The sequence below is a fragment of the Grus americana genome, chromosome Z (assembly GCF_028858705.1).
Source record: "Grus americana isolate bGruAme1 chromosome Z, bGruAme1.mat, whole genome shotgun sequence".
NCBI lineage: Eukaryota > Metazoa > Chordata > Aves > Gruiformes > Gruidae > Grus > Grus americana.
Genome location: NC_072891.1, coordinates 84,378,363 through 84,399,883, shown reverse-complemented (window position 1 = coordinate 84,399,883; position 21,521 = coordinate 84,378,363). Strand labels below are relative to the sequence as shown.

The 21,521-nt window shown below is 42.3% G+C and overlaps 1 protein-coding gene across 2 annotated transcripts; it reads left to right on the top strand.

The window, feature by feature from the left end:
• The first annotated feature begins 6,405 nt into the window (after positions 1 to 6,405).
• Positions 6,406 to 20,590, top strand: ARRDC3 (arrestin domain containing 3). 2 transcript variants are annotated; one of them, XR_008574647.1, is made up of 8 exons: positions 6,406 to 6,944; positions 10,313 to 10,394; positions 12,890 to 13,037; positions 14,277 to 14,379; positions 14,765 to 15,021; positions 15,442 to 15,604; positions 16,392 to 16,584; positions 17,832 to 20,590. XR_008574647.1 is itself a non-coding variant. In XM_054809667.1 (8 exons), exons 1-8 carry the CDS (start codon positions 6,665 to 6,667, stop codon positions 17,886 to 17,888), a joined length of 1,245 nt encoding a protein of 414 aa, XP_054665642.1. In that variant the 5' UTR covers positions 6,407 to 6,664; the 3' UTR covers positions 17,889 to 20,590. The 2 variants fall into 2 exon arrangements, 1 of the variants encoding a protein (XP_054665642.1); XM_054809667.1 differs by having other exon boundaries at positions 6,407 to 6,944; positions 16,430 to 16,584.
• Positions 20,591 to 21,521: the final 931 nt, after the last annotated feature.

Genomic DNA, 21,521 nt, shown 5'->3' with positions numbered 1-21,521 from the left:
GTTCTTTTTCCAGACTATAAATTAGTCTAATAAAAGATATTACCTGTCCTACAATCCTTGCTTACCAAAAAGTGTAACAGCTTATTTCTGGAGACAAAATCCATTTTGAAACACAAAGCTGACCAGTGTCCTTTGATGAATCAAAAGAAAGGGAAATGAAAAAAAACACTGTTTTCTTACAAAGCTCTAGTCCAAATATTTTCAAATATTTTCAAAATCTTTCTTCAGCTTTTGCTGGATATTGGGAAAGATCCTGTGACAAAAATTTTTAAAAAAACCCTCAAACCAACCAAAACACCAGGGATGCCACATCCATTACAACATTTCTCTGCAAACTGATAGCAAGAGGACATAAAAGTGGAAAGAGAGGATGCAAAAGTAGCTTTCACGAGAGAATGTGGAGCCCGGTCCTTAGTCCCACCACGGCCAAAGCACAAAGCCAAGTTCCGCTTTCCCTGGCAGCGATGGTCAAACCTTATCAGAACAGCTGCATAACATGTTTTGCCTCCTGGGCTCCCAGTATGGCTCGTGGCCACCTTTATTTTGTAGCTTAATCGCTCCTAGGTCATTTAGATTTCCTAATCTTACTTCTTCTTGTGTCCTTGCCAAAGACCTTCTAGGAAGTTTTCATTGAAAAAAAACCACTGAGGAACAGCACCTATCCCACATTTTTCAAGGAATATGTCCTGGTATGTTTTTTATACATAACCATGAGCCTGAGCCAGGGAGGGAGTCTCTGCAGCTACGGCGCGGACCCCAACAAGATGGTTTCAACGTGACAGGGAGCCTACATAAGGATAAAATAGGTGTGAGGCAAAGGCTAGAGTCCAGGCTCTGCTGAACTGGTGCCTGCTCCCTGCAGCACCAGCTCAGGTATCCTCGCAGCATGCTTTCAGAAGAGGGAGCGCCCTGCTGAAACGCTGAATGGCTCTAAATAGACCCAGACTGGCTCGGACATGGTCCCCAGCTCAGTCACGGTGCCAGCCCTTTGGCAGGAGATGGAGGAGTTAGCAGGAGCCTGCAGATGATGTGGCTGTGAGGCAAGAAGCAGGGAGCGCCTTAGGGGGAGCAGGGAGCAACAACAGGGACCGCTAAGCCCAGTGCAGAATATGACCACGTCCCTTCTAAACTGTATTTACTATTCTAGCTCTGGCCCCTGTTTGACTGTCCATCGTCAGCTCTGAAGTAGGTATTTCAAGCACATGCTTATATATTACTGACAGCAACTGTAAGCTTGTCCTTTGGTTGTCTTTTAGTTTAAATATGTGTTTAACTGTTTGTTTTCTCAGTTTAACAGCACTAGCAATCGTGTTCTCAGCCCCGAACTTGCAAACATTCAGTTTATCATGATTAACACACAACTCAAGTTCTGGTTTTAATAGTAAATACACCTCAGAACTCAAGTTACTCTAAATCAGCACTTAGCAAATCTTTACAAGTAAAAAAAAAAAAAACCAAAAAACAAACCCTAACTAAAAATTGCAAACAAAAGGTTTCTGTTTGAATACTTTCCTTACTTATAATATGCACCTTCTGAAAACTGATAAGAAATAGAGCTCTTTGTTGTGCACATTCTTTCTCACTAATACTGTTCTGCAAGGGTACCGATATGAACACCAGGGGAAGCGGCTCCTGGCTCCTGATTTCTTCAAATTCAGGAACGAGTTTCACAAACTCCAAATTTCTTTACATCATTGAGGATGGCATTGTCCATCATAAAACCAAACCCAAAATAAGCTGACTCAGTAAAATTTCCTCTTCTCTCTGCCACGGCACTGACAGCTGAAGAGCCATTCCAGTGCAGACAGTACCAAAAGGAAGGTCTGTAGATATCCCTCTGCATCCAGGAGTTTTGGAAGCAGTTCCTGAGGGCTGCAGTGCATAGATCCATGTTTTTGTAACATGACAGCGTGTGTCACCATTCCACACACCATAATGGGACAATATTTCACAAGTTCAGCCTCATAACAGGTATGAGGAGAAGGAGAAATGTTATTCCTCTTATTTTTATGGATGGATTGAGGATCAGGTACAACAAAGGATGACCAGAAATGAGTCTGTTAAAAGAACTTTCTAAGTACATTTCACTTTTTCATTGCATGAAATACAGAAATCATCCTGGAGCTTTTTTTTTCTTTCCTTCCTTCCTTCCTGCCGTCCTCTTTCTTTCTTTCTTTCTTTCTTTCTTTCTTTCTTTCTTTCTTTCTTTCTTTTTCTTTTTTTCTTTCTTTTTCTTTCTTTCTTTCTTTCTTTCTTTCTTTCTTTCTTTCTCTTTCTTTCTTTCTTTCTTTCTCTCTCTCTCTTTCTCTCTTTTCTCTCTTTTCTTTCTCCCTCCTTCTTTCCTTCTTTCCAGGATTCTCCCTTCGATATGAACACCTTAACCACCAGACAAAACATAACATCTGCTTTGACAGTCTCTCCAGACCATTCTCTGCAGCACGCTGAAACAGCTTCAAAAAGAGGGGCAAACAGTGCCTCCACCCCAAACCAGATAATATGTCAGGATCGTCTCTGAGGAGATGGGAGAAGAATCTGGATCTTCCTTTTAACGCTAGTTTATTGATTAATGAGTCAGGAGAACATTGCAAGGTTTCCTGGGTTTGCTTTTAGAAAAAGTAATGACTGTTCTCAAGATCATTGTGCGTCACACTCATCCTTGCAGATTTATCAAGTACATGGTCAGAAGCCAGATTAGATAAAGGCACTAATGGGACGAAAGCAAAACAATTCCTAACATCTGGATTTTGACTAAAACTATCAGATACAACAAAGGATGACCAGAAATTAGTCTGTTAAGACAACTTTCAGTTCTTCTCTTCTACCTCAGTAGAAGGATGTGGATGTAGAAATGGGCAGAATTTAGGTCACCAAACCCAAAATCAATATTCTAAAACTTCTCGATGAGCTTTCACCTAGCCTTGGAGGTTTGTTTTGGGTCTTTTTTTTTTAATTTTCAGTTTTGTTGGGTGCCTATATTTGCACTTTTGTACATGCCCAGCCTTGACATGACCAGTATATTCATGCTGAAGACCAGTCAAAAATCCTTCTACTGGATCTCAGCCTGCACAGCAGTCTGTGACATAAAGGACTATCTCTCCAGGTTACCTAAACACTTCATCTAAGATCTGAGTCCCGTGGACCTCTCAGAAGCAGAGCAGAGCATACTGGCACCACGCAGTCACCGATACTGGAATAGTTACGTTCAGATGAATCAGTACTATGTATGTAGATAAATCGATACTAATTTTCAAGTTTCCATGGAAGATTCTCAGGCAATGCAATCTGTATTACCCAGCAGGCCAGGATTTATTTTTTTTCTTTCTTTCTTTCTTTCTTTCCTTCCCTAATTTTCCATAATCTTCTAACAAACTTTTCTCTCCTCTTCCCATTAAAAAAAAAAAAAGGGAAAAGAAAAAACTTGCAAGGGAGAGCTTGCCAGTTTCAGGAAATGGTTTGTTAAGTGAGGTCTAATCTTTATCTCTTTATAGAGGCTGGAATCTTGCCATCCTCCTTGGATCTACTGACTCCAATAACAGAGCATCACCTTCATGGTTTTTGTCAGCCAAAACCAAAAAAGATTTAGACATAATTTTTTTTAAACTTTATGCGGAATTCTATGTGGAGTCTATCATGTACAAGGCCTGAGAAAGATTATTGGAGGCTCCTGACAAATAACAACCACTCTAAGTGTGTACAAACTAAATCTTCACTGCCTATTTTTGATTTAAAATGAGAAGACTTGGTCACATTTGCATTCAATTTTTAAAATCCATTTTCAGGAGCTATAAAACTTCTAATATTTAACCTAAGGACAGTTCATTTGAAACAATAAAAACTCCTGAAAATTAACTAATCTTTACAGTTAACTGAGCATCTGAAAATAACTGCTAAACACCTCTTTTAGTTCCACTTCATAGCATGTTCTGCATTGAAATGGAGAAATCACTTAAATTTCTTTTAAAAAGCAGAATTAAATTTCTAACAGAAGATTTTATTTTGACACAAGGACTTCACCAATGAACCTCAGGTTTGCAGGAATGCACAGGCAAAAGGCTGGTAAAAGGCAGCGCAGGCAGTTCACCCAGTTTGCCACAAGATGGCACGAAAAATGTAAGTTATGAGGATGAAAATAAAACTATTAAAGCATTTAAAAAAAGAAAGCTGCAGAGACAATGTATGTGTGACTTTTGGCAGGATGTGGGGTATGCATGAACACACGTGAACACAAACAACGTCATTCTGCAAAACTAAAAGGGACCTGGCCTGAATCTGAGACTTTAAGTTAACATGCCAAATACTGCCAGATTCATAACAAAATCTTATGATTTGGGAGTTTATAGCTGTGCCCACAATAACCAACAGGATGCAACACGGGAAATGCTGGTCCTAATCCATTCTCCTTACCCAAAGGACATGGGGGTGAAGGGCTGCAGGAAGGAAACTCATATTTTAGGGAAGAGATAATAGGGATGAATTAAAAAAAAGAAAAATCCAGAGGAAAGTTTCCTGATTGGGGTATGAGGAAAAGGAGGGTCATTATTTCAAACAAGAGCAGATCTCAGCTCACATGCTTTGGGTGCATATATGTATATAGCATAGAGTGAACGTGAAATTGATTTTTTTTTTCCCCACAGAGCTTTAACAGGAATTTAGAATTAGTCCTGAAAACTGGGTTAACTTGACTGTAAATCAGCACATCTGATCATTCAGGATATCTTGTAATTAACTCAGAACAGTAGCATAGCAATATATGGAAATTAACTTCAAAGCCTGTGGAATTTTCATTGCATGGGTATCCAAACGTCCCACTACGTTCAGCGGACTCAGTCCTATGCGTTCAGAAAGACATCCAAGATGGCTCGACCACACCTGCAGCCCTCGAAATTTGCTCTAAATTGCAACTGCCTCACCTTTGCAGTAACAATTAGATTTATTGGTGGTGTTCTCAACATGACGGGTTTGCCTGAAGAAGCAAGGCTACCATCCGCTGCCTTTTCCTCCAGACAGCAATCCAGGAACAGGAAAGAGCTGTCTGCTGCTCAGTATGACGCATGGTGATACACAGGGGAGGGTTTACAGCAGCTTAGCAAACTATTTTATCCTTCTCCAACAAGCCTGGAATAGGCAAATGCAATCAGCATACAGAACACATCACCCGTGTCAGAAAATAAATGAGGACGCACCGTATCCCAGTTATGTTGGAAAGTCCCTTTCCTTATCTACACAGGTACAAAAAAAACCCCAAACAAACAAACAAAAAAAAACCCCACATGAATATCCATCTGGATAGCAAGATTTGGGCCGTCAGCTTCCCAGAAAAAGCAACCGCTGTGCTCTTCATCCTCTGAGGATTCGCCCTCAGAGAGGCAGACAGTGATGACCAGCCCAGAACTGGATGGAGGGGAGCTGTGGCCTGAGCTCCGTGCATGGAAGCTGCATCCCATCTGCCTGCCAGCTTTCACACATCCTACAGCAACTGCAGACCGCAGAGTTGTGGCTAGTATCGCTCATGGATTATCTTCTAAATCATAAAGAGGAAAAACGTGCAAATCAATATATGCATGAGACCGACTTCATCTAAAGACATGAAAGCACCAGGAAAAGCATTAGCAAGGGAGGAATAAAACACCTCTGCTTCCCTTGCAAGTTATCTTTTTATGGTTGGGCTCGATTATTTCAAAGGTCTTTCCCAACCGGAGTGATTCTACGATTGTACGCTCTCGGGCACTATGAAGGATTGCCACAAGATGGTGCAAAAACATAAAAAGTCCTAACGCAACAGACCATCATCAGTCGTAAAGCAGCATGAGAACCTCCACCAGGTGTCGGGTCAAAGGAAATGTGAATGACTTTATGGGGTTTTTTGCATGAGAAAACCAGTAAATACAGGCGTACTGTACTTTGAAAACTCAACTGCTGAACTTTTAGTGCAAACTCCCCCAACACGGTGGGCTGTGGAAGGTCACCCACCACCATCACACATCTCACTGAAAACCCCGTGTCGCTGGGGAAAACAGCAAGAATTAGCAATGCAGCGTTAAATAACTGAACCGAGAGGGTTTACCCAAGAAACGGCACCACGGGGGTGGGGTAAAAAAAAAAAAAAAAAAAAAGCAGTGGAAAAGAAACCCCCTCCCCAGCCTGGGGGGAGGCACCGGTGTTCGGCAGGCAGGGGTTTGTCTCCACGTTGCGCCCCGATCGTGTGTGTGTGTCCGTGTGTCCGTGTGTCCCCGCACACCCCCCACACCGCCGCAGCGGGGCCACGAGCGCTGCACGCGTGGGGAGAGCGGCGGGGCGGGGGCGGGGCTGTCGCGGAGGGGCGTGGCTGCCGCGGAGGGGCGTGGCTGCGCATGCGCGCTAGGGCTTGTTTGTCCCCAGGCTTATAAGGCCGGGGCCGCAGCGGCGCTGGCAGCGCCTTTGTGGGGAGAGCGCAGCGCCGGACCAGCGCTCCCCCCACCCCCGCGGCGCCCGGGCTGGGGCCGGGGCTCCCCGCCGTCCCCATGAGCCGGCTGTAGGGTAGGCGCTGCTACGACCGCCCGTTTGTCCGAGGGCCTTTAGCTTTTGTTGGGGTTTTTTTTTTGTTTGTTTTTCCTTTTTTTTTTTTCCTTACAGTATATTTTTCTACACTTTGCTATAAAAAAGAAAAAAACACACAAAAAAAACCATGGTGCTGGGGAAGGTGAAGAGTTTGACAATAAGCTTTGACTGTCTGAATGACAGCAATGTCCCCGTCTACTCCAGCGGGGACACAGTCTCAGGAAGGGTCAATTTAGAAGTAACTGGGGAAATTAGAGTGAAATCTCTTAAAATTCATGCAAGGGGACACGCTAAAGTGCGTTGGACTGAATCGAGAAATGCTGGATCCAACACTGCCTACACACAGAACTACACTGAAGAAGTAGAGTATTTCAACCATAAGGACATCCTGATCGGCCACGAGAGAGGTAAGCGTTTCCCTTTAAAATGCCTTTTTTTTTTTTTTCGGGAAAAGGGCGCATCTTTGCATAGTCTCGGTTTATTCCTATTTTTTTTTTTAAATGGATGCAGTTCAGCGTTGGTGGAGAGCAGGACATGCCGAGGGACTTGCAGCGGGATAATGAACCTTGATGTTAAAGCTGCAGGAGATGCATCTGCAAAGTGCCTGCAGGCTGAACTACCTACCCTTCAGCAGACATTTATTAATATCTCGAGTTTTTAAATGCATTATTTATTTTTCTTTGCCCTCCCCCAGGTTAAGTCAGCAGGATTTGCCCCTCCGTGGGGAAACCAGATGCAAAATCACAGCTAGATAAGCAGTGAAGGATCTCACTGGCAGCATCCTATCAAACCCTGAAATACAATGAAAGCGTAAAACCAGACTTTCTGACACATCGGGCTTTTTCGGGCCCATAATGTGATGATTTTTTAAGTGCCAGCAACGAGCCATCCTTAAAAGATTGCCCGTAGCCGATTTTGACATATGCCATCACCACCCCACGTGTAATGATTATTTTTTTTACCCCCTCCCGGTAAATCGCTTTAATTTCCCTCGCCGCCCCCCCCGGGGTGGGAGAGTTGGGAGGGGGGGACACGGACCACCGATGTAAAAATGTGCCCAGAAAGCTCTGATGGGGGGGGGGAATGTGTGTGGTTGCGTAATGGGAGCATCCCTCCCAAAACTGGGGAAGCGAAGACCTCCTGCTCCCCCCACACCCCCGTGGGTTGCGGGGGGGGTCCCCACGCAGCGGGGTGTAACCCCCCCAGGGCTGGCAAAGCCCCTCGCCGGGCAGGGTGAAAGCGCTGGGGCCCGGGGGTTGTTTTTTCCGAAGTTTGCAGCCTTTGTTCGAAGCGGTTCAATCCTGTTTGGGACCGGTCGGGAGGGGGGGTGGGGGGGTGCGCCGCCTGCTCCGCGCAGATTGGCCGCACGCGTCAGGTGGTGGCGATGACTTAATTCCTTAGCACAAGAAAATAATGTTAAAAACCGGTTATGTAATTTCGGGGCTGCGTGCCTTTTGCCTTTTCTTAAAAAAAAACCAAAAAAAATATGCAGCGTATTTACAGCAGGGATGAGATATTTCCCCTTCCTTTGGGAATGAAAAGAAAAAACTAATTTTTGAAGAAGTCTGGCTGCGGGCGGCACCGAGCCTATTACCAAGCGTTTCTCAAACTAACGCCGTAAGAGAGCTGGGGGCTTTAACGTGTTTTTAATCAACACCTCCCGCTCAGTTCGCCACCGAGGTGACTTGTCCCTCAGATCCCCCCCGCCGCCGCCGCCTTAGAAATCACTCGCCCGAGCGAAACTTCACGCACCTCCGGGTGGCGGGTGACAGAAACCTGCAGACACGCAACAGCCTGCCGCGGAGGGTAGGGGGGGGAAATGCCGTGCCCGGGAGTGGGGTGAGGACGGGGCGGGCCCCGTTGCCCACAGAGCCGCTGCCGGCGGCCGAGTTTCAATGACTGCCCCGGGCGCTTCTCCCCCGAACTGGCGGCCCAGGCCGCGCCCCCCGCTCGCCCCCTGATTGGCCAGCTGGGGTTTTGTTGCCCTGTTGCTAAGGCGATGCCAGCCGCTGATTGGAGGGGCGCTGGCCGCGGGGCTGAGGGAGCAGGTTCCCCTGCCCGCAGCCGGCGTGCGCCGCGGGGACGGAGGGGCCGCTCCCCTGAGGAGCTGGCGCGGGGGGAAGCCCCGTCGGGCGGGCGGCGGGACGCCCTGCGGCCGGTCACGTCCTCACCGCGTCCCCTTCCCCGGTAAGGTCCCCTGAGGGGTCTCGGAGGAGAGCGGAAGGCGAGGGGCGGGCGGCGCCCCGCCCTCCCCCCTCCCTCGGCCGGCGGGGAGCGGAGCTGTTGAGCGAATGCGGCGGGTGTAACGTATACCGTATGTATATGAGCGGCTGGCTGGGGATCCGCTCGCACCGGTTTAGGCCGGTCGGCTCCTGCTCCAGCCCGGCCCCTGATTGACAGCTCAGCACTTGTTTACCACAGCTCCGCCGCGGCCGCCCGGCTCGGCGGGACTGCTGAGCTGGCAGAAAGGGGGGGGGGGGGCGGGGGGGAGACGGGACGGGAGCTCCTCTGTGAGGGGGAGATCGCCGTGCTGGGAAATAGAGACACAACCCAAAGCAACGCTCCCCCGCCTTAAAAAAAAAAAATAATAATTAAAAAAAAACCCAAAACCACCAAACCCAGCCCTCACGCTAATACGTATTGTCTCGCCTTTTCGGCACATTTTCCTGACATTCGTTTCAGCACGCTGCGTGCTGAAGGTGCATTTCTGTCGATAGCTTGCTGGTACGGGCTTTTTTGGGGATTGCGTTTTTTGGTTGCGGGGGGGCGTTTTCTATTTTTTTAAGATTTTCGGCGTTTGCGGTGCACTGCAGGAAGGAGGACATCGGCCCCTCTGTAGGACAATAGGAACTTAAAATCCTCCTGCCTCCCTCCATTAGCGCCTCAGACCATTAAATACAAGCAGTCGCCTTTCGCATTGTCTCGCTATATCCCCCTTTATTATCCCAGTCCTTTTTATGCACGAGATGCTTAGTTATTTTTCTCTTAACTTTGTATTTTGATGGAGTCAGCGTTTTTCTGGTTTTATGGTAATTACGTCGGAAGAAACCACAAATTTGTTGCAGCATTTAAAGCGGCACAAGAAATCATGGCCATAAACAGAGGTCAGCTTTCTTGGTGGAGCCAGGAAATATCTGGGTCTTGCTATCCAAGCAAGATCGAGTTAACCTGCCAAAAATTAAGAAGTTTAGACAGTGTTAAAATTGGGCAGGTTGCCATTTTTCAGTGCCCCTGAATTCACCTGGTACTTTACAGGTGATGCTTGTGCACCCTTTTTTTTTTTTCTCCCCCCCTTTTTTTTGTGATTAATTCCTGGACACTGTTGCCAGGCAGGAGATAAAAGGAAGCCGAATTACTAAATTTAATCTTGCACCAGCAGACTTCATGCAGATCGCTTAATGCTGGTAAAGAGCCATCTCTATTATGTTTTAACTAGGAATCACAGTGGAAAGCATGATTCCCATTACAGATCTTGCAGGCAGGCCTTGAAATGGCAGCAGTTGCAACTGTGTCAGTGTTCAGAGGCAGGATTAGAAATTAAAGCAAATTAACCTCTGCTTCTCTGTAAGGTGGACCTGGCAATCTTCCCTATCCTTCAGTGGGTAAGATTTGTCCCCGCATCCAGCAGTTATTACCAATGGACAGGAGACCCTTGTTTCTGGGACATCAGGTTCTTAAATCACTTGTGTCCTGGCAGAGAAGCCCATGTAATGTATAAACTGTGTGCAGATGGAATAGCAATTGTTTTGTTTTGTGTTTTTTTTTCCCCTTCTAGACGATGACAATTCGGAAGAAGGCCTTCACACCATCCAGTCCGGAAGGCACGAATATGCATTCAGCTTCGAGCTTCCACAGACGTAAGTTCCTGCACGCTGTCCTCGGGCCCTGCTGCCCACCCGTCTGAGTAAAACTCCTGCTGTGGGTGGAGGGGAAACCTTTTCAATGGTAGTAGGAATTGTGCTTTGGCATGCAGTGGAGGACATAATCTCATTAAACTGAAGAGGTTGCTTTTAAACTCATACATGACTCTTTTTTTTTTTTTTATTTCCACAAGACGGGAGCTCGTTGCTGCCCAGTAGCTTCCTTTCTTTTGACCAAATCCTACTGGCTCATTAGGTCTTGCAATGTTTTACCCCTTCCCAAGAGGAGGGAGAGTAATTTGAACTGGGGTCCTGCAGAGTGGCTGAGATGATACCTTCTAACCCAACCAGCAGTTTACTGGAGCCATGCAGACCAGCAGAACTAGAGATAAGGTTGCTGGTGAATTGAGTTCAGTCTGGAACAGATGTGGCAAGATTTAACTATGTTTAACAAAAGAGGAGATTGTTCTGGTTTAAATAGCAGATATGTACCCAGGCTGGCCTTTATGCGGAAAGCCTGGATGGAAGTAAGCAGAAAAATGGGTGGATGAAGGAAGACAAATTCCTGTACCAGTCCCATTTGTCTCAGAAAGCAAAGGTGAAGCAAGAGTGAAAGCAGAAGTGTTGCGATAAAGATTGTTCCTCCACCCCACCACATCTGAAATGTGTAAGGTAGACATTGTGAATGGATGGTCTATACATAGAGAAGTTAGCCGTACGGAAATTAGCTAAAAAATACAAGTTGCAATACAATGAAATACACAGGAACAGAGGGAGTCTTGTCACGGATGGAAAAAGGAGCATTTTGCTGTAAAAGGCAAGCAGTGAAGTCATTAAGGTTGAAAAATTCAGCAGTGTGTTATGTGAAGTAGTTTGGTACCTAATATTAAAGCTAATAAACCACCTGTTTATTAGAGGTGCTGGTTTTAGCAGAACCTGTGGATGATAAACACTTTGACGGGTCAGTTTCAAAATGAACAGCGCAGGACTTTATAGTAGCTTTTACTGGAGCAGTTGAGAAGACCTATATACATGGAGATTTTTAAACGCAATTTAGCATTCTGTGGAAATCTCAACTACCAAAAGAATGCTGATCTTCCCTTGAGTTGGAAGGGGCATTTAAATATTTAAAACCCAAAACGTTCTATACATGAATGTGAAATGCTTAGCTTGAAGTGAAACCAGTGATAGCCAGTAAAATGTCACAAGCATTGGTCAAAGCACAGGTTCTTTTTAAGTGACCTGAAGGAATAACTGTGAAGCCAGATGTTGATAATACTGAAAAAACAAAGGCTGGTATCAAAAACCTGAAGTTTGACACTGCCAACTTACTTGTTGTTTTCCATCCGTAGAACACTTCCAAAATTTGCGTAACTACAGAGCAACAGTGGGAAAGAAAGAAGACACACACTGGCCTTACTGATTTTTGCCCTAAGGAATATGGGGCAGGATGAAACATTGAAGACCAATTAGAAAATCCTTTCATTTGTATTATTAGGAAAAACGCATGGGTGTAAATAGTCAAACCTGTAACTGAAAGGATTCAGTACTAGCTTGGCTAGTATTATTCCATATAGAAGCTTTATAAATTAAACATAAATTATTTGCATATTACAAAACATAATGTAATAGAAAAAATGTAATTGCATAAAAATAAGGAAAAAATAAGTTATGGAAAACTACTGTTAATTGTAGATAACTGGAATATAAAGATCTTTTGTCTTTCATTTTATGATATTACAGGAAAAAAAGGTGATGCTGAAAGGTTTGGAGATCTTCTCCACATTGTTTTTCCTCCAGTTCCCAGAAGGGGCTTCTTTCATCTGTCAAAGTTCAGAGCAGAATAGGCTTGATGATTTTATGTATATATATATGTGCTTAAATATGTACATCCATATACAAGATAAGTATTTTAAGCTGGTCTCCTCAGGATAGGGGAAAATTAGAAGGTACTCAAAATAGCCTCTCTCTTCAGAACTCTAAATTGAATATTTACTCTGCTTAAGGCAAAACAAACTACAAAAAGTGCTGAGTTACGGCTAAAATTAACCTGATACTGAGATATCAGCTGAGTAAACAGTAGACAATGATTTACAAAATACAGTATCCAAAACAGCAACTGTTTGATAGTAATGCTAATTTAAGTTGGTAGTCCTAATTTGGCCTTAAAAGGGCATGCTTTATTCTAAGAAGTAAAAAGTGGCCTCTTAAGTTTAAAGGAAATGTGTACTCTTCTGGCATTTTCTAGTACAATTCTTTAATTGAGTCTTAAAATCTATGCAAAACTACAGTAGGATGAATTGGAGATGATTTTTTCTCCCATCTTTAATCTTGAATTTTTGAGATACAGAAACTTTGCAAATAAGTTATGCTGTATTAAATACTACAATGCATTAAAAATGCAATTATACATACTAATGCCTGATCTGATCAATTGTATCATTATTAGACAGAAAGACTTGACTCAATTTTGACCTTTGTGTCCTGCACAGACCACTTGCTACCTCATTCGAAGGCAGACATGGCAGTGTGCGCTATTGGGTGAAAGCCGAATTGCATAGGCCTTGGTTTCTACCAGTAAAATTAAAGAAGGAATTTACAGTCTTTGAACATATAGATATCAACACTCCTTCATTACTGGTAAGAATTGACAGAATTACTCATTCTTTTTCTGGCATAAAAATAATGAAATATAGTAACTGAAGCAATATCCAGATCTAATTTTACCTAATATTTATTTGCTAGTTTAGTTACAGCTGATCTTCTGAGTATTACATCAGTTCAGCAACTCTATAACTACTGGTTATTTTGAAAGCTATGTCTTCCTGTACTTGGAGTTGCTTCACTTTTAAGATATGTAAAATTGCTTTGTCAATTTAAATTAATAATACTAAATTGTAAAATGTCACTAAGAAGGAAAATTTTGCGGACTGTTCCTCTTTGATTTTGAGTAAAGAGTAATGTGTGGAAGGAACAGTGAAACTTTAATATTATAGTGAGAGACTGCTAACTTAAAAATGCAAAGTAAAAAATGTACTGGCATGCATAATTGATAATTTCCATATGGATAGCTTTGTACCAATGGGGAGAAATTATCACAATTCTGTATAATCTTTCTGAAATGTCATTTCATTAAAATAATTTCAGTATCACAGCTGCTTCCAATGAGGATTTGATTTCAATTTGGCCTAACATTCCTTTTATTTTTTCCTCCTCTTCCTCAGATTCTAATCTGCAGAGGGGGAGGGGTGGAAAACACCTCAAAGTCCATTGAAATAGGTTTCTTGTGTGCATGGGGGAAAAATCAGACTTGGAAAGGGACGTTGGACTTGCACAAATTCCATTAAAATCAAAGGCTACCATTTAACTTTAATGGGCTTTGGATCAAGTCCTAAATCCTGATATCGTGTAAAATAACAAAGTCTGTTTAACATGGATGACACGGGATCATTCCAAAACAGAGGAAATAGCAGGAGTGAAGGTTACAGTACTTTAGCTCAGTTACTGTTTCTGAAGTACAGTGTACTGGAAAGATGTTATAGTTTACTGATAAATGAAGACCTCTGCCAACAGTATGTTGGTATATGTGGGCTAGAAAGCCTTCTATTAAATTGTACGGTATTTATGTATAAAAACTGTTTTAAGTGTTGATTGTAGTATGAAGTATGGCAGAAAAAGCAGTGTTAATGAGTAATGGAATTAGAATGAATGTCATATCTGCATGATGCCATTTAAATTTATTTTTTCTATAAATAAGACTAGCTATGTTTATCAAAATGTGTAATAAGTACATGATAAAAATAATTTTTGAGTTGATTAAAATAGATTAAGAGATTCATGGAACTCAACTGAATGGGCAATGTTGTTCTTTTCTTGCAGTCACCCCAAGCAGGCACAAAAGAAAAGACTCTCTGTTGTTGGTTTTGTACCTCAGGCCCAATATCCTTAAGTGCCAAAATTGAAAGGAAGGGCTACACCCCAGGTACGTAACAGAAGTAATTATAGGAAATGTTTTTCCTGCCCTTTTAAAATGACAGTTTGTACTTACTGTTTTTATATAAACGAAATATTTAAACTGTTCTTACCACCTCAGTCTTCATTCAGCAATGTTCTCAGTATTTTCTCAACTACCACTAATTTTGTTAAGTAATGCTAGCTGTGTCTCCAGATTGTTGAAGGACATCTGCTTCTATTAGACCTGTGCATTTTTCTTCTAGATTAGCTCATGGTGATCCTATTCCTGTTAGCATCAGTGGGTGTTTTTCAAGGTAGAACATTGCTAGTGGTGCCCAGTGCAGTATAACAGAATGTGGCAATTTGCTTAAGCTGACTTGTAAATACAAAGAAAACTTGAAATTCTGTTTCAGGTGAATCAATTCAGATCTTTGCTGAGATTGAGAACTGCTCTTCCCGTGTGGTGGTGCCAAAGGCGGCCATTTACCAAACACAGGCATTTTATGCCAAAGGGAAAATGAAGGAAGTCAAACAGCTTGTTGCCAACCTGCGTGGGGAATCCTTGTCATCTGGCAAAACAGAAACCTGGAATGGCAAACAGTTGAAAATTCCACCTGTTTCCCCTTCAATCCTCGACTGCAGTATAATCCGTGTGGAGTATTCACTGATGGTATGTTGGATGGTCTGTTTCACTTAAGCATGAGTCACTTCCGTTGTTCTTTGTAAATGGCTAACAAAGCATTCTGTGCGAACTCGTTACAGAAGAAATACGTATTTTAGCATTAATGTCCTGGCAGGATTCTGTAAATCAGTGTAAATTGTGCATGTTCTTAGAACAGTTGTGGTGTGCCAGCTAATCAAACATGTTACGAGTAGACGCTGCTTCCCTGTCAGGGCTCATGTAAAGCATCTTGAGCTGCTTTTGACTCAGGGAGCCGTTTTGTTCCCACAGGGGCATTGGCCCTAAACCAGACAATAAGAAACAAGTTTGTCATGGAAAATTCCATGGGCAGAGAACTTAGTCTAATAATTACACAGTGTTCATACAAACCTGCATTTTAATTGTACACCTCTTGTTGTTGTTCTTTAGGTTTATGTTGATATTCCAGGCGCCATGGATTTATTCCTTAACTTACCGCTGGTCATTGGTACCATTCCTCTACACCCATTTGGTAGCAGAACATCAAGTGTGAGCAGCCAGTGTAGCATGAACATGAATTGGCTTGGTCTGACACTGCCTGAAAGACCAGAAGGTAACTTGACCATACAGATCCCAATGAATTTGCTACCCTGTTTTGATTTTTGTCTGCTTTATTCATGGCTGTCATGCAGACAGACCCAGATTACATCCTTCATAATAAAGCCCACAGGAGATCCCTTGTGGATGTTTCCTTGCTACTCCCTTGTCCTTTATAGAAGAGTTCCCTCCCTGCCTTCCTCAAAGACAAGCAGTGAAATCCAGCTGCTTGGAAGGTGGTATAAGTGAAAGTGCAGGATGCCATTGTACCTGTGCAGAACAAATTCTGCAGCCGGTATCTCAATTGCATCCTTGGTTATAAGGCACTGTAACCTGTCATAACAGCAGTTTATGGTGTCCTTTACCAGCCTTAGCAGTCAAGGCTTTCTGAAAAGATAATGTAATTCATTTTAATGGGAAATCTCTGTTGTCAAAGGAGGAACTTGATATCTCCTTCCCTCTATTTTCACGTATCTAATAAACATTGCTTTTTTTATCTACAAATCCCAGACTTGGATTTACGGAGCCCAGAGGAATGCAATGTTCTGTCATTCCTACCTGTATAGAAATTCAGTAATCTGGGTTTGCTTTAAATTTAAGGGGATAATTAAGTCACAGTAAACAGTGGTCAGTCTGCTCTGGGATTTGAGCATAATCTGAAAATAAAACAGCCTACCCTTGCTTTCATATTCAACAACTGTTAAAAAGTCACATACTTTTAAGTAATTTACCTACCTGCTGGTGCATTTTACAATGATAAAAGTTTTAATATTTATTATGTTATATGTTTTGACATGCATAAGAACTTGCTGTTCGAACTGCGTGTACCTTTTCCCTGCAGCACCTCCTGCCTATGCAGAAGTGGTCACAGAGGAACAAAGACAGTCCAGCCTTGCACCCATAGGTGCTTGTGATGACTTTGAGAGAGCGCTTCCGGGACCATTGTTTGCATACATCCAGGAGTTCCGTTTTCTGCCTCCACCTCTCTATTCAGAAGTAAGTACCTCAGAATATGATGGTTATTTCACTGTTTTTCTGAATTGTGTCCAGTGGAATAAATGTAGGAAGTTACTTCTGTCTCCTAAAATCAGGAGAAAACACTAAAATAATGGACAGGAGATAAGGTGACTATAGCAAAATGCAGGTGAATTGCATCAGGATTTTTCAGGATTCTCCACAATTCTAATGCTTTGTAGAAATTTCCAAACTGTTGCAACTCTCTCTTCGCAACTTCATTAAAACATTGTGTTACATGCATTGCATTGGTTAACACCAGCATTTTGGGTCTATAGATGCACAATGTGCTAATGTTTTTCAGCTCTACTTCCTAAAGCTGCTTTTGCCTGTGTGTTTGGTTCTGTGTCTGTAGGGCTTTCAGAAGTTCCATGTAGAGAAGTTACAAAAGTATTTATTCTGACACTGGTTTTCATAAATACATGGTTCTCCAACATGGCTGGCTGCATTTTTAGTTCTGTGCCAGCCACTCAATAACCACGACATAACTTCAGTAGCTTTTTTTCAGGAAAAAGCAGTGGTATAAGACAAAAGTAAAATAGTGTCCTTTGGCTAAATCTTGCCCGAATTCTCCAGCTGATTTTTTTCCTTTTCTTTTACTCTTGAAACTCTAACCTGACATCGAGTGGGCAGAGAGGGACATGGTTTTTGTGTGCTGGAGACTTCTGAGGACTCTTCTGCAATTTAACCCTAGAATATTAAGTCTTAAGTCCTTTTCATTTTAGGTACTTACAGATTTAGAAAGAACTTATGAGACATTTTGAGGTGTTTGAGGATTAATTACTTGTAAATTAAAAGTAGGATGACTTTTTACTCATAACTTGTGTCTTTTGAAGCAAAAAAAAATCTAAAGTCAGTTATCTTTGAAGTTACTCTTTTTAGTGATGAGTCCAGTTTTTTACTGTATAGTAAATAATTCAAAATACTTCTGTGCTACTAAAGCAGATTTTTCAATGTTTTTAGTTCTTTGTGCTTATCTTTAAATTACCATCAGCCTGTAGTTTAAAATTTTCCACTGTGCTTGGTTACTAATTTTTCTTTCAAAGTTTTGTCTAATTGACTAGAGGTTTTCCAATTATTTGAATAACCTTTGGGTTGGGAATGCCATTTATCATTATCATTGTCTTAAACTTCTGAATTTTGGTGGGGTTTTGTTTCAATTTGGTTTATTTCTAGCAATTGACTCTAAAGATGTATTGGGTTGTTTTTTTTCTTCCTCTTTTGGTTAGATTGATCCAAACCCAGATCAGTCCACAGATGACAGACCATCTTGCCCCTCTCGTTGAAGGAATCCATAAAAAGCTGACTTGACTTGGGTTTTGAATCATACCTGCCGTGTTGAAGGTCAAGGTGTCATAGTGGAGACACACTTTGAAAGGAAGTGGTTTTGCTCTTGTCTGTATGGTGAATAACTGAAAACAACCTGTGATCATGCTTTGAAGCCTACAGTAACATTGTAGGACTGCTCCACATGCTTGAAGACCTGAGCTTCCCCCCCCTCCCTTCTTAAATACTGGCACATACTAGGAGCAGCCTTACTAACCTATGGTCATGTGTGTCAAAACAACACTCAAACCACATTATAAGAGAGGGATGGCTTCCTCTTATGATTTGGAAATTTGCACATGCTCATTGCTTACATTGTGCGGTTCAATGTCACTACAGCTTTTTCTCATTTATGCCGGACTGTTGTTATTCCCCTCTTATTTCTTTGTGGTCTGCACAGTAAGGAGCAAAAGAAAGCTTTGACAAAAAAAACCAACAGCAACAGACTTTGACAAATGCACTGACTTTTCTTTTTTTTTTTTTAATTTAATGTAGCCTGGACTTTACCTGCATATGCACATGCTCAGAATTGTCCTAGTAGGCTGATCATGTATCACCTCTTCAGCTTGGATCCTATGGTGGATTTATTTACAAACATCAAATGCCTTCAAGCCAATCCTTCTTGCTGTATGTTTTGCAGCCTACTGTAGTAGATAAGCAACAGATGGGGCTGGGGTGGGGGGTGGAGTTAATAGAAATTAATAGACTTCATCGAGATTGTATACCTTCCTGATTTCTTTTAAGAATTTGTTGCCTTTCTACTATTATCGCAAAGCAGCATTTTGTTACAGACTGCCTAAAAATCACTTAATCTCAGGTGAACTCATCACTTGCCAAACTGTTGGAATGCTATTTGTTTTGTTACGTTGCACTGTTGAGTTACTTCTTTTTTTTGTTTTGTGTTTGTGTTTTGTTTTTTGTTCTTTATTCGAGAGGGGGAGCTGGAATAGGGACATACACAAAAGTTAGAAAACCCACCCTCATTCCCATTTCTCTTTATACATTATAAAAAGATGTTCAAGTTGTGAAGCTTTAAAAAAAATAAAGGCACAAAAGAAAGTAGCGCCAGCAGAGACCAGCTCAGCCTCAAAATAAATTTAAAAGGAAATAGTCATACACTGTCTAGGATTCATAGACAGATTGATATCTCAAGTAGTAGGGATGGGAAGGGAAAGTAAATTTATTTTTATATATAGTTACCTAATCACCAAAAATTCTATATGTAATGAGTCTCTAGTAGAAAGTATATTTCAAACTGCAGGAAAAGCTTGGACTATGCTAAGAGCTCAGTTTGTGCACTTTGTATTATCTTCAGGGTTTATGATACTGTAAAAAATAGTAAGACTAGAAGTATAATTAAACTGGGCAAGATCAGTGTTACCAGCCATACTCAGATACTAGTTAGCTAGAATTGCCTTGATGATTGCATCTTCTGTGGTACTCTGAAGAGCTTTAAAACAAAGAGAACAGCAAATTCTACCATTTATTCCTTCAGAACGCAAGAAATTACATGGAGAGAGCACTCGCCCTTGAGTGTGCCCCAAGGAAGAAAAAGAGTGCAAAGGAGCCATTAGATGCGCTAGCACAAATACCAGCACTTACATGCTAGAGATTTGCAGCAGAAGTCAACTTTCCTTTTCAGAAACCGTGTAACGCAGACCACTGGCAAAGGGACACGCTTCTGGTGTTGACTACTTAAATCAAGATGTAATCCATCAAGTAGCTATCTCCTTGTGCAATAAAACAGCTCAGAAGGGAGCAGGAGAGAGGAGGCTGGTGCTTCTGCGTGGTGCTTGTTCTTAAAAACCTCTGCCTTGTTTTTAAGGCTTCATAAATGCGACAAAATAGGCTTTTCCATAAGTGGCCTTTATGAGAACATGAACGATAATTCATGTTTCAAAAATGACAACAGGGTGATAAAATAATGAGTCGCGTTTTAAGTGATTCAGTTAAAAAGGCTTGGGCTTTGAGCACGAATATTGGATGAGAAGGAAATTGGGTGATTTCTTAGGGTATTAGGCCAATTTTGTGAATGTCCCTTCCCTCTACCCTCTCCAACCGGACAATTTAAAAAGCTGATGGGATCGTTGGCATAAAAGGGCATTTGGTGGTTTTACTTTTTTTTCCTTTTTTTGTTACTTTTAACAGACTAGGGAACAATTGCTGATATACATAGCATTAAAGTACTTATCACAATGTAATGGAAAATTGCATATGAAGCAGGATTGACCAATATCGTAGTAATTTATGTGGCATCACAGCCTTTGTGATTAGAGTGAACAATTCTATAACCTTATCAAATAAAGGCTTTCCGTTTTAAATTACGTTGTTAGTTGTTCAGAGGCATTACTCTTCCACAAGTATTGGTCAATTCTCAGCATTATAAAACATGAGGTTCACAGTTGTAGCCCAGTATTTGATAGAGAATTCTGATCTGAATTAGGAAAAAGTAAGTAAAATCCAAACATTAGAGAAACAAAGTGCAATATTAAATGTTTGCTTTATAGAATATATTCTATGGCTGTTTGTACTTTTTTGTTTTTAGTTTTGGTGCTGAATATGTCCTTGTAGACTCTGTTTCAAGAAAACAATATGTGGAAAACAATTTAATTTTTCCTATTGCTCTTCCTTGTGGAAAATAAACTTTTGTAAAAAAAAAAAACACCACACTTTCAAATGTCATAACTTTCTATACAGGACCTAAACGCTTTCTTGAAAACATGTCTGTGTATAACATGCTAACCATAAGGATCACATAATACAGGAACTTACAGGAACAGATAGGCTACCCGTCTCAAACTCCATAGGGGAAAAAACTTTCTAAAAAGACATGACTGAGTACCAGGAAAGCGCAGTTTTGTTGGGCACGCGCTCTGTTTACCTCTGTGTCCCAGATGGGAAAGCCCATTTCCTTGCGTGGGGAAGTGCCAGAGACCGGCAGGATAGCACGTGCCTCTCCAGGACACTTTATCTTGTTGCAGCTGCGCTCACCCTAGTTCAGGCGTCAGGTCCTCTCCAAGATGCACGGCTGGGAGGGGGCAACACACGTTTTGGAGGAAATGGGGCAAAGGGAGAGGTTTCAAAGGTCTGGTTTGCAGCTGGGGCTTAGAAACGTGGTTTGGTGGTCTGGGGTGGAGGAGGTGCCTTTTGCCATTCACTTGGCAGCTGGGGTGCGAGCAGAAGTTGGAAATGTGGGTCTGGGGTCTGCGTCTTGCTCGGTGGGGCTGCCCAGCGTGCCAGCAGCCAGGCATGGCCATGGCATCCTGCTTCCGCATACCGCGCACGGCTGAACCTCTGACAAAATGGATTGTCGTCATCCCTTGGTATCAACGTGTCGTTTGACCTAAGAGAAGGTTCAGCAGGCGAGCAGCCAGGGCCTCGGCTGGCCCGTGTGCCCTGCTCCTCTCTCCAGGCGTTCGGGGGGCTGGGGACCACTGCGCTCCCACAGCACACTACCCTCTGCTTAACAGGGCAGCTGCTGATTGATCTAACTCCGTGGATAATACAAACAGTAGGACCTCCCTCTGTGAAACAGTATGTTTCATCTTAATTTTAGAGTTCGTAACTACTAATGATGGAGGATCCAGGCAGAC

Bases quoted from the DNA above. Each gene is read 5' to 3' on its own strand.
- ARRDC3 (XM_054809667.1), top strand. From the start codon at position 6,665: ATGGTGCTGGGGAAGGTGAAGAGTTTGACAATAAGCTTTGACTGTCTG. The intron at 14,380-14,764 runs GTACGTAACAGA...ATTCTGTTTCAG, and splicing joins AAGGAAGGGCTACACCCCAG to GTGAATCAATTCAGATCTTT. The intron at 16,585-17,831 runs GTAAGTACCTCA...TCTTTTGGTTAG, and splicing joins CTCCACCTCTCTATTCAGAA to ATTGATCCAAACCCAGATCA.